This window comes from Salmo salar, chromosome 18 (genome assembly GCF_965601325.2).
Source record: "Salmo salar chromosome 18, fSalSal1, whole genome shotgun sequence".
Lineage (NCBI taxonomy): Eukaryota > Metazoa > Chordata > Actinopteri > Salmoniformes > Salmonidae > Salmo > Salmo salar.
The window spans coordinates 5,164,947-5,177,336 of NC_138308.1; the positions used below are offsets into that span (position 1 = coordinate 5,164,947).

Sequence of the window (12,390 nt, forward strand, 5' to 3'; positions counted from 1 at the left end):
AACTAAATTGACTTTTTGGGGTATAAAGAAGGATTTTATCTAACAAAACGACACTACATGTTATAGCTGGGACTCTTTGGATGACAAATCAGAGGAAGATTTTCAAAAAGTAAGTGAATATTTCATCGCTATTTGTGAATTTATGAAACCTGTGCCAGTGGAAAAATATTTTGATGTGGGGCGCCATCCTCAAACAATCGCATGGCATGCTTTCGCTGTAATTTCACTACTGTAAATTGGACAGTGCTGTTAGATTAACAAGAATTTAAGCCTTCAACCGATATAAGACACTTGTATGTACCTACAAGTTTAATATCCATAATTTGTATGATTATTTATTTGAATTGCTCGCCCTCCAGTTTCACCGGAAGTTGGTACGCCTAGCCTTAAGATTATTTATAATAGGGGCCAAAAGGGGCCAAATCTGTAGGCATATTAGATCATTCTAGTCTGGTGGCTTTCCCTCAGTTCCCTCTCTTCCCCTCTCTTATCAAACTGAAATTACTACTATAGTTATCTAATCAGTGTTTTCACCCTGGTGTCTGTGTCCATGTAATAACGGACTCTCAGCAGTGCATCAGAGAGGAGTACAGTATGTTGTGTAGCTATAGTGAGCAGTGAGGGGAAGAGCAGGGCTGTGCTGGGAAGGGCATCAGTCTCCAGACCCACTAGACCCAAACACCATTAGTCTCTCTATTTGGACCCCTGCCAACCTTCACCCTTGTTCTGACAGAAGCCTCATCCATCCAACAGCCAACCTCAAAGGGCCTAAGAGATTAGCCCTCAGAAAGGCCTGTTTGACAGGATGCTCTATCAAAACCCTCTTGTCCACAGTGTGTAGGACAAGTGCAAATATACATGCACACCACCATGCAAACTCAGAGACGTGTACATACAGTGCCTTTGGAAAATATTCAGACCCCTTGACTTTTTCCAATTTTTGTTAACGTTACAGCCATATTCTAAAATGTATTAAATCATTTTTTCCCCATCATCAATCTACACACTATACCCCATAATGACAAAGCAAAAACAGGTTTTTATACATTTTTGCTAATTTATAAAACTCAGTACTTTGTGGAAGCACCTTTGGCAGCGATTACAGCCTTGAGTCTTCTTGGGTATGATGCTACAAGCTTTGCACACCTGTATTTGGTGAGTTTCTCCCATTCTTCTCTGCAGATCCTCTCCAAGCTCTGTCAGGTTGGATGGGGAGCGTTGCGGAACAGCTATTTTCAGGTCTCTCCAGAGATGTTCGTTAGGGTTCAAGTCTGGTTCTCTGGCTGGGCCACTCAAGGACATTCAGAGACTTGTCCCAAAGCCGCTCCTGCATTGTCTTAGCTGTGTGCTTAGTGTCGTTGTCCTGTTGGAAGGTGAACTTTCGCCCCAATCTGAGGTCCTGAGCGCTCTGGAGCAGGTTTTCATCAAGGATCTTTCTGTACTTTGCTCCGTTCATCTTTCCCTTGATCCTGACTAGTATCCCAGTCCCTGCCACTGAAAAACATCCCAACAGCATGAGGCTGCCACCACCATGCTTCACCGTAGGGATGGTGCCAGGTTTCCTCCAGACGTGACGCTTAGCATTCAGGCCAGAGTTCAATCTTGGTTTCATTAGACCAGAGGATCTTGTTTCTCATGGTCTGATAGTCTTTAGGTGCCATTTGGCAAACTCCAAGCGGGCTGTCATGTGCCTTTTACTGATGAGTGGCTTCCATCTGGCCACTCTACCATAAAGGCCTGATTGGTGGAGTGCTGCAGAAATGGTTTTCCTTCTGGAAGGTTCTCCCATCTCCCCCAAGGAACTTTAGAGCTCTGTCAGAATGACCATCAGGTTCTTGGTCATCTCCCTGACCAAGGCCCTTCTCCCCCAATTGCTGAGAATGCTCTAGAAAGAGTCATGGTGGTTCTAAACTTCTTCAATATAAGAATGATGGAGGCCACTGTGTTCTTGGGGACCTTCAATGCTGCAGACATTTTTTGGTAACCTTCCCTAGATCTGTGCCTCGAGACAATCCTGTCTCGGAGCTCTACGGACAATTCCTTCAACCTCATGGCTTGGTTTTTTCTCTGTCAACTGTGGGACCTCAACATGCCCTGTCAACTGTGGGACCTTATATAGACAGGTGTGCGCCTTTCCAAATCCTGTCCAATCAATTGAATGTACCACAGGTGGACTCCAATCAAGTTCAAGAAACATCTCAAGGATGATCAATGGAAACAGGATGCACCAGAGCTCAATTGAGTCGCATAACAAAGGGTCTGAATACTTATGTATTTTAAGGTTTTTCTGCTTTTTATTTTTAATACATTTGGAGAAAAAAAAATCTATAAACCTGTTTTTGCTTTGTAATTATGGGGTGTTGTGTGTAGATTGCTGAGGATTTTTTAAATGTATTTAATCCATTTTAGAATAGGCCTGTAATGTATAAAATGTGGAAAAAAATCAAGGAGTCTGAATACTTTCCAAAGGCACTGTACACGTACAGCTTTTGGCCTCCTCAACTACTGAGTAGCATGTTTGATATAGGGTGACCTATAAACATGTTCTCGCACACCCCTGTGTCAAGGAAAAGTGGACTATATACAACTACCACTCAGAGCGTATCCACATACTGTACATGCATGAGCTCTTACAAAAGTTCCTAAATACACTTGATGTACACTCTATACTCTCCTGTCTCTCTCACTCCTGCATTCTCCTGTCTCTCTCACTTGCACATACACCAGTACAGAACTTCAGGTCAGGTACACATATTGAACCTTTTATTTAACTAGGCAAGTCAGTTAAGAGCAAAATCTTATTTACAATGACGGCCTACACCGGCCAAACCCAGATGACGCTGAGCCAATTGTGCCCTGCCCTATGGGACTCCCAATCACGGCCGGTTGTGATACAGCCTGGATTTGAACCAGGATGTCTGTAGTGATGCCTCTAGTACTGAGTTGCAATGCCTTAGACCACTGCGCCACTCGGGAGACCCATAGAAGACCATTTTTAATTAAAAGAAAAAAGGTTCACTATATTTAACAATGATTAACACATAAAAGCATTCTTGAGTTCTTTGAATTGACAATTGTGACCTGGAAGATCATCTAGTTTATTCTGGGTTGTGACAACCGGTAGTTCATGTTTAACTTGTTTTTATCTGTCAGTGAGTCAGTCTAAGCTTTTATTGCAGCGATAAATCACTTTTAATTAAAGGACATAAAAGCATTTTCCTTCAGGTCAGACGAGGGCCTCAAAAATGATATGTTTCTTTGGGATAACAGGCTGCCCTTCATTAATAGGAGCTGAGCCAAGGCAGCAAACGCCACAGCCTCACTGGCCTCTGTGTGTGTGTGTGTGTGTGTGTGTGTGTGTGTGTGTGTGTGTGTGTGTGTGTGTGTGTGTGTGTGTGTGTGTGTGTGTGCGTGCGCACACGAGCATGCCCGTGTGTTCTGTGTGTTGCTCCATTACTCTGCAATCTAATGCTCATCTGCTTATTCTGTGCTTCTATGCTCAGGAGCTACTGAACAGACCTAGCCCTCACCACACAGTCAAAACCACCCAGCCTGGCTTTCTGAAGACACATAACACGTTGAAGGGAAACAGTGGAATCATCTCAGCATTGCCTTATCCAGCTGCTTTCTAAAAAGCCATCAGTTGTTTGTAAAGGCCATCATGTGGGAAAAGGGACATAAGTTCCGATATTTCAACTGAGTTCCTGAGAAACAAAGCCTTTTCACCAGTCCCTTCCTGGAGGGCTTCACCCCCAGGACTAAATAAGGCTGCTGCTTGTATCAGAAGTGCAGCTGGACAGAGTTCCCTTGGTTTTCATACTGAAACACAAGAGGGCTGCTGTGGTTTGGTTATGTGACAGGAACATATTGTGACAGGATTGGTTATGTGGCAGGACTGTGTGCTCTCTTTCTCTGCGGCCGACATGAGTAAGTCACTTAAGTGTGTTAACCCTCGCAAGGCTGCAGGCCCAGACGACATCCCAAGCCACGTCCTCAGAGCATGTGCAGACCAGCTGGCTGAAGTGTTTAAGGACATATTTAATTTCTCCATATCCTAGTCTGTTGTGCCCACTTGCTTCAAGATGTCCACCATTGTTCCTGTACCCAAGAAAGCGAAGGTGACTGAACTAAATGACTATCGCCCTGTAGATCTCACTTCTGTCATCATGAAGTGCTTTGAGAGGCTAGTTAAGGGCCTACATCACCTCCACCTTACCCGACAACCTAGACCCACTACAATTCGCATACAGCCCCAACAGATACACAGACGACGCAATCGCCATCGCACTGCACACTGCCCTATCCCACCTGGACAAGAGAAATAACTATGTAAGAATGCTGTTCATCGACTACAGCTATGCCTTCAACACCATAGTGTCCCCAAGCTCATCACTAAGCTCAGGGCCCTGGGTCTGAACCCCTCCCTGTGCAACTGGGTCCTTGACTTCCTGACGGGCCGACCCCAAGTGGTGAAGGTAGGCAACAACACCTCCACCACGCTGATCTTCAACACGGGGGCCCCACAGGGGTGTGTGCCCAGCCCCCTCCTGATTGTGGACTACAGGAGACAGCAGACAGAGCACACCCCATCCACATAGACGGGGCGGCTGTGGAGAGGGTCAAAAGCTTCAAGTTCATCGGCATGCACATCATTGACGACCTGAAATGGTCCCTTCACACAGACAGTGTGGTGAAGAAGGCGCAACAGCTCCAAGCAGGCTGGCATGTGCCTTGTACTGAGGAGTGGCTTCTGTCTGGCCACTCTACCATAAAGGCCTGATTGGTGGAATGCTGCAGAGATGGTTGCACTGTCAACTATGGGACCTTATATAGACAGGTGTGTGTCTTTCCAAATCATATCCAATCAATAGTTATGTAAATAAGGTATCTGTTTTTTTATTTGAAAAACATTTACTAAGATTTCTAAAAACCTGTTGTTGCTTTGTCATTATGGGGTATTGTGCGTATATTGATGATGAAATTCATTTAATACATTTTTAAACAAGGCTGAAATGTAACAAAATGTGGAAAAAGTCAAGAGGTCTGAAAACTTTCTGAATGCACTGTTTGTATGTATGTGTATATATATTGCTCGTTCTGATATTTCTTCATTTTTTTCTCTTTACTTTTTGAATTATGTACGTATTGTTTTGTATTACTAGGTATTATTACTGCACTGTTGGAGCTAGAAACACAAGCATTTCGCTGCACCTGTGATAACCTGTGATGTCAACAACTACAGACCAGTATCCCTTCTTTCTTTTCTCTCCAAAACTCTTGAACGTGCCGTCCTTGGCCTGCTCTCCTGCTATCTCTCTCAGAATGACCTTCTTGATCCTAATCAGTCAGGTTTCAAGACTGGGCATTCAACTGAGACTGCTCTTCTCTGTGTCACGGAGGCTCTCCGCACTGCTAAAGCTAACTCTCTCTCCTCTGCTCTCATCCTTCTAGACCTATCTGCTGCCTTTGATACTGTGAACCATCAGATCCTCCTCTCCACCCTCTCCGAGTTGGGCATCTCCGGCGCGGCCCACGCTTGGATTGCGTCCTACCTGACAGGTCGCTCCTACCAGGTGGCGTGGCGAGAATCTGTCTCCGCACCATGCGCTCTCACCACTGGTGTCCCCCAGGGCTCTGTTCTAGGCCCTCTCCTATTCTCGCTATACACCAAGTCACTTGGCTCTGTCATATCCTCACATGGTCTCTCCTATCATTGCTATGCAGACGACACACAATTAATCTTCTCCTTTCCCCCTTCTGATAACCAGGCGGCGAATCGCATCTCTGCATGTCTGTCAGACATATCAGTGTGGATGACGGATCACCAGCTCAAGCTGAACCTCGGCAAGACGGAGCTGCTCTTCCTCCCGGGGAAGGACTGCCCGTTCCATGATCTCGCCATCACGGTTGACAACTCCCTTGTGTCCTCCTCCCAGAGTGCTAAGAACCTTGGCGTGATCCTGGACAACACCCTGTCGTTCTCCACTAACATCAAGGCGGTGACCCGATCCTGTAGGTTCATGCTCTACAACATTCGCAGAGTACGACCCTGCCTCACACAGGAAGCGGCGCAGGTCCTAATCCAGGCACTTGTCATCTCCCGTCTGGATTACTGCAACTCGCTGTTGGCTGGGCTCCCTGCCTGTGCCATTAAACCCCTACAACTCATCCAGAACGCCGCAGCCCGTCTGGTGTTCAACCTTCCCAAGTTCTCTCACGTCACCCCGCTCCTCCGCTCTCTCCACTGGCTTCCAGTTGAAGCTCGCATCCGCTACAAGACCATGGTGATTGCCTCCGGAGCTGTGAAGGGAACGGCACCTCCATACCTTCAGGCTCTGATCAGGCCCTACACCCAAACAAGGGCACTGCGTTCATCCACCACTGGCCTGCTGGCCCCCCTACCTCTGAGGAAGCACAGTTCCCGCTCAGCCCAGTCAAAACTGTTCGCTGCTCTGGCACCCCAATGGTGGAACAAGCTCCCTCACGACGCCAGGACAGCGGAGTCAATCACCACCTTCCGGAGACACCTGAAACCCCACCTCTTTAAGGAATACCTAGGATAGGATAAAGTAATCCTTCTAACCCCCCCCCCCCCCCCCCCTTAAAAGATTTAGATGCACTATTGTAAAGTGGTTGTTCCACTGGATATCATAAGGTGAATGCACCATTTTGTAAGTCGCTCTGGATAAGAGCGTCTGCTAAATGACTTAAATGTAAATGTAATGTAATAACATCTGCAAATCTTTGTACACGACCAATAAACTGATTTGTTTTAGTAAGAGATCTCTGAGTACTAAGAGGCCTTAAATGGCAAAGGGTTTGGGTTTTGGGGGCAGTTGAGAAAAACATGAATGAATAATATGTCGAAACAAGACACTGTTAATCTAGAACGTAAATAATGATATGGCTGTAAGGTGAGTTTCACTCCTCAGTAATTTCGACACACAAAAGCCTTTTGAGGGGTTGTGGGAAAAGTGAGTGTTACACAACGGAGAAAAGAAACAAGAAACACATGCTTGGTGGCACACATATCAAGTTTCCTTTTGAATGGGAGGGAAGCAACAAAGAACAAGGTACCTACAAGGTATAGAAACATTTTCTCATCTCGTACAACCTTACCTGACATTCTATATTGAGGCTTTCGTGTGGCTTTTTAATTTAGGTAGACTGCTTTGAGACATAACAATCCACCAGTGTTGCATATCTGAAACTTGTGGGCTGTATTAACGTCCATGAGGAAAATCTTGCACATGTTCAGCGCATGGTTAAGGGTCTGTTCAAAGGGGTGCAAACGTTGCAAAACGGTTAGAATAAAATGCCTTTTTTGTAACAGATATGATTTTCTGTCATGATGACCTGGGCATCATGTCAACTCTATTCATTAAATATTTATCTGCAGCATTTAACATCTATTCTGAATGTTGCACCTCAAGGAACACAACCCCAAGTGTAGGGAACATGTATTAACACTCACACTTGATGTTGAAAGATGCGTTAGTAGAGTGGGCCTTCTCTCCTGTGACCGTGTTGGTGGCCACGCACTCAAAGTTCCCAGCGTCCACTCTCCGGTCCACCGCCGTGAACTTGAGGTTGCTGACCTCGCGGAACCGCCTCTCGGTGTCATCCAGGGGCTGACCGTTGTTTAGCCAGCCATACTGGATGTCTGCTGGGTCGCTGACCTCACAGCGGAGCATGGCACTGCGGCCATGCAATGCATCCTGGGATTTGGGCTCCTTAGTGAACTGGATAGGTGCTGCCTGGATGCAAAGAACTGAGGGAAATAGAGGAGAGAGGGGGAGGGGGAGGGGAGGGACAATGTGGGGAGAGAGAGAGAGATAATGTTGAAATTAGGTTACCACTGACCACAATAGTAACATTTTTATTGCAGTTTCCATTAGTCACCATTGTACCACAACAACATTTGGTCTTGAGTAATGAAGCCATTACAGCTTTGATTCGAGTCATTCAAGACATTTAAATGTTGTTTAATAGTAGGTCTTAATCCAGTGAATAAACATTGTCAGGAAACGGACAGCTGAATTGAAAACTGAAATGTATTGCTAAAATGTTGTAAGGATAAATGACAGCCAAGAATAGTAGATTCTCATTCCGAATGTATTGGAAAAATAATTCAAGCCTTTCTATAGATTTTTTTCTGCAGTACAGGCTTGTCTCCTGAAAGAGCTGTGTTTCATTAGAACAGAGGGAGAAGGAAAGAGAGACTTCTGACACATATCTTCTCCTTCCTCATGGTCATGCTCCATCAGCTCACAGACATACAGCTCTCACAAACTGAGACATGATGGCTCACACACGCGCACACACACACACATATTAACAAGCACACACGCACTTAACTCTCAGCACTATAGAGAAATATTTTCTGCCCTATTTACTAATGTCTCCATGATTTGAGGAGCAGTGAAAAGGATGGGAATAAAAACAGGCTCGTCCACAGTTGACCTATATCAAAATGTGACAGACTAAATTTGACCATAGGACAAACAGTGAGAAATAAGGGATGGTGCTGGTTGCATTCAAAGGGCTCTGGTCAAAATAAGTGCACTATGTAGGGAATAGGGTGCCATTTGGGATGCAATCCAGGCCTCTCAGTAGGCTTACACTAAATCATGGCCCACTGAGTGTTGTTATGAGTTTTCACGTCATGGTCTGTGGCAAAGTGTATTATCAAAGTGAAAGATCCATTGGCAGAGTTGACGTAAACTTGAAATACACCTAGTTGAGTGTGTGTATGGTTTCTCTGTTCATCAAGGACTGGGCTCATGTGGGTTAAAGGGCTTTTGTATTGGTCTGATGCGAGATGATTAAGTAACTTCGCTTTAAAAAGCTTGGAAAATTCCAGAATAATTATGTCATGGCTTTAGAAGCTTCTGATAGGCTAATTGACATCATATGAGTCAATTTGAGGTGTACTTGTGGATGTATTTCAAGGCCTACCTTCAAACTCAGTGCCTCTTTGTTTGACATCATGGGAAAATCAAAAGAAATCAGCCAAGCCCTCAGAAAAAAACATTGTAGACCTCCACAAGTCTGGTTCCTCATTGGGAGCAATTTCCAAATGCCTGAAGGTACCACGTTCATATGTACAAACAATAGTACGCAAGTAAAAACAATATGGGACCACGCAGCTGTCATACCGCTCAGGAAGGAGATGCGTTCTGTCTCCTAGAGATGAATGTACTTTGGTGCAAAAAGTGCAAATCAATCCCAGACCAACAGCAAAGGACAGTGTGAAGATGCTGGAGGAAACAGGTACAAAAGTATCTATATCCAGAGTAAAACGAGTCCTATATCGACGTAACCTGAAAGGCCGCTCAGCAAGGAAGAATCCATTGCTCCAAAACCGCCATAAAAAAAGCCAGACTACGGTTTGCAACTGCACATGGGGACCAAGATTGTACTTTTTGGAGAAATGTCCTCTGGTCTGATGAAACGAAAATAGAACTGTTTGGCCATAATGACCATCATTATGTTTGGAGGAAAAAGGGGGACGCTTGCAAGCCGAAGAACACCATCCCAACCATGAAACATGTGGGTGGCAGCATCATGTTGTGGGGGTGCTTTGCTGCAGGAGGGACTGGTGCACTTCACAAAATAGATGGCATCATGAGGGAGGAAAATGATGTGGATATGTTGAAGCAACATCTCAAGACATCAGTCAGGAAGTTAAAGCTTGGGCGCAAATGGGTCTTCCAAATGGACAATGACCCCAAGCATACTTCGAAAGTTGTGGCTAAATGGCTTAAGGACAACAAAGTCAAGGTATTGGAGTGGCCATCACATAGCCCTGACCTCAATCCTATAGAATATTTGTGGGCAGAACTGAAAAAGCGTGTGCGAGCAAGGAGGCCTACAAAACCTGACTCAGTTACACCAGCTCTGTCAGGAGGAATGGGCCAAAATTCACCCAACTTATTGTGGGAAGCTTGTGGAAGGCTACACGAAACGTTTGACCCAAGTTAAACAATTTAAAGGCAATGCTACCAAATTCTAATTGAGTGTATGTAAACTTCTGACCCACTGGGAATGTGATGAAAGAAATGAAAGCTGAAATAAATCATTGTCTCTACTATTATTCAGAAAAGTCACATTCTTAAAATAAAGTGGTGATCCTAACAGACCTATGACAGGGAATTTTTACTAGGATTAAATGTCAGGAATTGTGAAAAACGGAGTTTAAATGTATTTGGCTAAGGTGTATGTAAACTTCCGACTTCAACTTTATGTCACCCATTAAGCATGTTTGGGATGCTCTTGATCTACTGGACAACAGCGTGTTCCAGTTCCCACCAATATCCATCAACTTCGCACAGCCATTAATAAAGAGCAGTGGGACAACATTCCAGAGGCCACAATACACAGCCTGATCAACTCTATGTGAAGGACATGTGTCGTGATGCATGAGGCAAATGGTGGTCACACCAGATACTTGACTGGTTTTCTGATGCACACCCCTATCTTTTTTAAGGTCTCTGTGATCTGTATTCCTATGTGAAAACCATAGATTAGGGCCTAATTTATTTCAATTGACAGATTTTTTTTCAACTCAGTAAAATCTTAGAAATTGTTGCATGTTGTGTTTATATTTTTGTTCAGTATATAAGACTGGTGTTTAAAGTTACCCCAGTGTGAGCTGCCATGCGGCCTCTATAATGCTTCTGTCAGGGTTGAAGCCAAGGAGGATCTTTCAGGAGGATTAAATCAAGATGAGCTGAGGTAATCTCCCATCCCTTCCCCACCTCCTCACCTGGCCTCCCTCATCTCCCCTCAGTCCGGCCTTTGTCTCCTTGCAGCTGGCCGTGGGTGGCAGAAAAAAACACAGGTGAGCACTGCCAAGTCCGCTAGTTGGTGGGGGAAGGTGGAAGAAGTGGGAACACCTAGTAAGGTGATAGGGCTGCTTGAGTTACCCTTTATACTGAGTGACTGAAGCAGAGTTAATTTTGTTTATTTTTTATTTGACCAGGTAAGTTGACTGAGAACACATTCTCATTTACACCAACAACCTGGGGAATAGTTACAGGGGAGAGGAGGGGGGATGAATGAGCCAATTGTAAAATGGGGATGATTAGGTGACTGAGGGCCAGATTGGGAATTTAGCCAGGACCCTGGAGTTAACACCCCTTCTCTGACGATAAGTGCCATGGGCTCTTTAGTGAACACAGAGAGTCAGGACACACCTTTAACATCCCATCCAAAAGACAGCTTCCAGAAGCATCTGGCCTCCCATCCAGGGACCAACCAAGACCAACCCTGCTTAGCTTCAGAAGCAAGCCAGCAGTGGGATGCAGGGTGGTATGCTGCTGGCCCAGTGGGTTAGTGGTAACCAGGATCTCCTCCCAGGTCCAAAACTCTTTTACCTCATGAACACGCTGCTTGGTCCTTGCTTGGTGGGATATTCTGTCACGATCGTTTTGAAGGATGGACCAAGGTGCAGCGTGTGTCGGGTTCCACATATTTATTACCGTGAAACTTGAACAAAAAACAATAAACATATAATGAAAGTGAAGCACAGCGCACACATCAGCACTCAACAAAACAATATCCCACAAAGCAGGTGGGAGAAAGGGATTCCTAAATATGATCCTCAATTAGAGGCAAAGATTACCAGCTGTCTCTAATTGGGAACCATACAACTCACCAACATAGAAATAAAATGACTAGAACACCCCCCTAGTCACGCTCTGACCTAAACACCATAGAGAACCAAGGGCTCTCTATGGTCAGGGCGTGACAGTTGTAGTGGCTGGATGTATTGATACGCCATCCAAAGCCTAATTAATAACTTCACCATGCTCAAAGGGATATTCAGTGTCTGCTCTATTTTTAGACATCTACCAATCGGTGTCTTTCTTTGCGAGGCACTGAAAAACATCCCTGGTATTTGTGGTTGAATCTGTGCTTGAAATTCACTATTCGATTGTGGGGTGCAGAGATGGGGTAGTTATTCAAAAATCATGTTAACCACTATTACTGAACACGGAGTCCTTGCAACTTATGTGATTTGTTTGTTAAGCACATTTTTACTACTGAACTTATTTTGCTTGCCATAACAAAGGGTTGAATACTTATTGACAAAAGAAAATTCAGCTTTGAATATAAAAAAAAAAAAAAGTGTGTAGATTAGTGTCCCAAAATCTAAAATGTAATACATTTTAAATTCAGGCTGTTACATACTAAAATGTGGAAAAAGGGGTGTGAATACTTTCCGAAGACACGGTATGTGCATGTTTATTGGGAAAAAGGTGTGGCCTCAGGGCCAACAAATGTAAATAGCACAAGTCATTTCCAAGCTGTTGAGCAATGGTGTTAGATAAGAAAAGGGATACTGGTGTGATTGGCCAAAGAGCTTTATTTTCATGTCATCTGGCC

The 12,390-nt window shown here is 44.6% G+C and overlaps 1 protein-coding gene across 1 annotated transcript in view; it reads right to left on the reverse strand.

The window, feature by feature from the left end:
* The window catches only part of ptk7b (protein tyrosine kinase 7b), a 214,491-nt gene that overhangs the window by 99,327 nt on the left and 102,774 nt on the right, over positions 1–12,390 (reverse strand). The window contains exon 2 of the mRNA XM_045700655.2: positions 7,475–7,771. Coding sequence (XP_045556611.1) covers positions 7,475–7,771 — 297 coding nt within the window. The remainder of the gene's footprint in view (positions 1–7,474; positions 7,772–12,390) is intronic.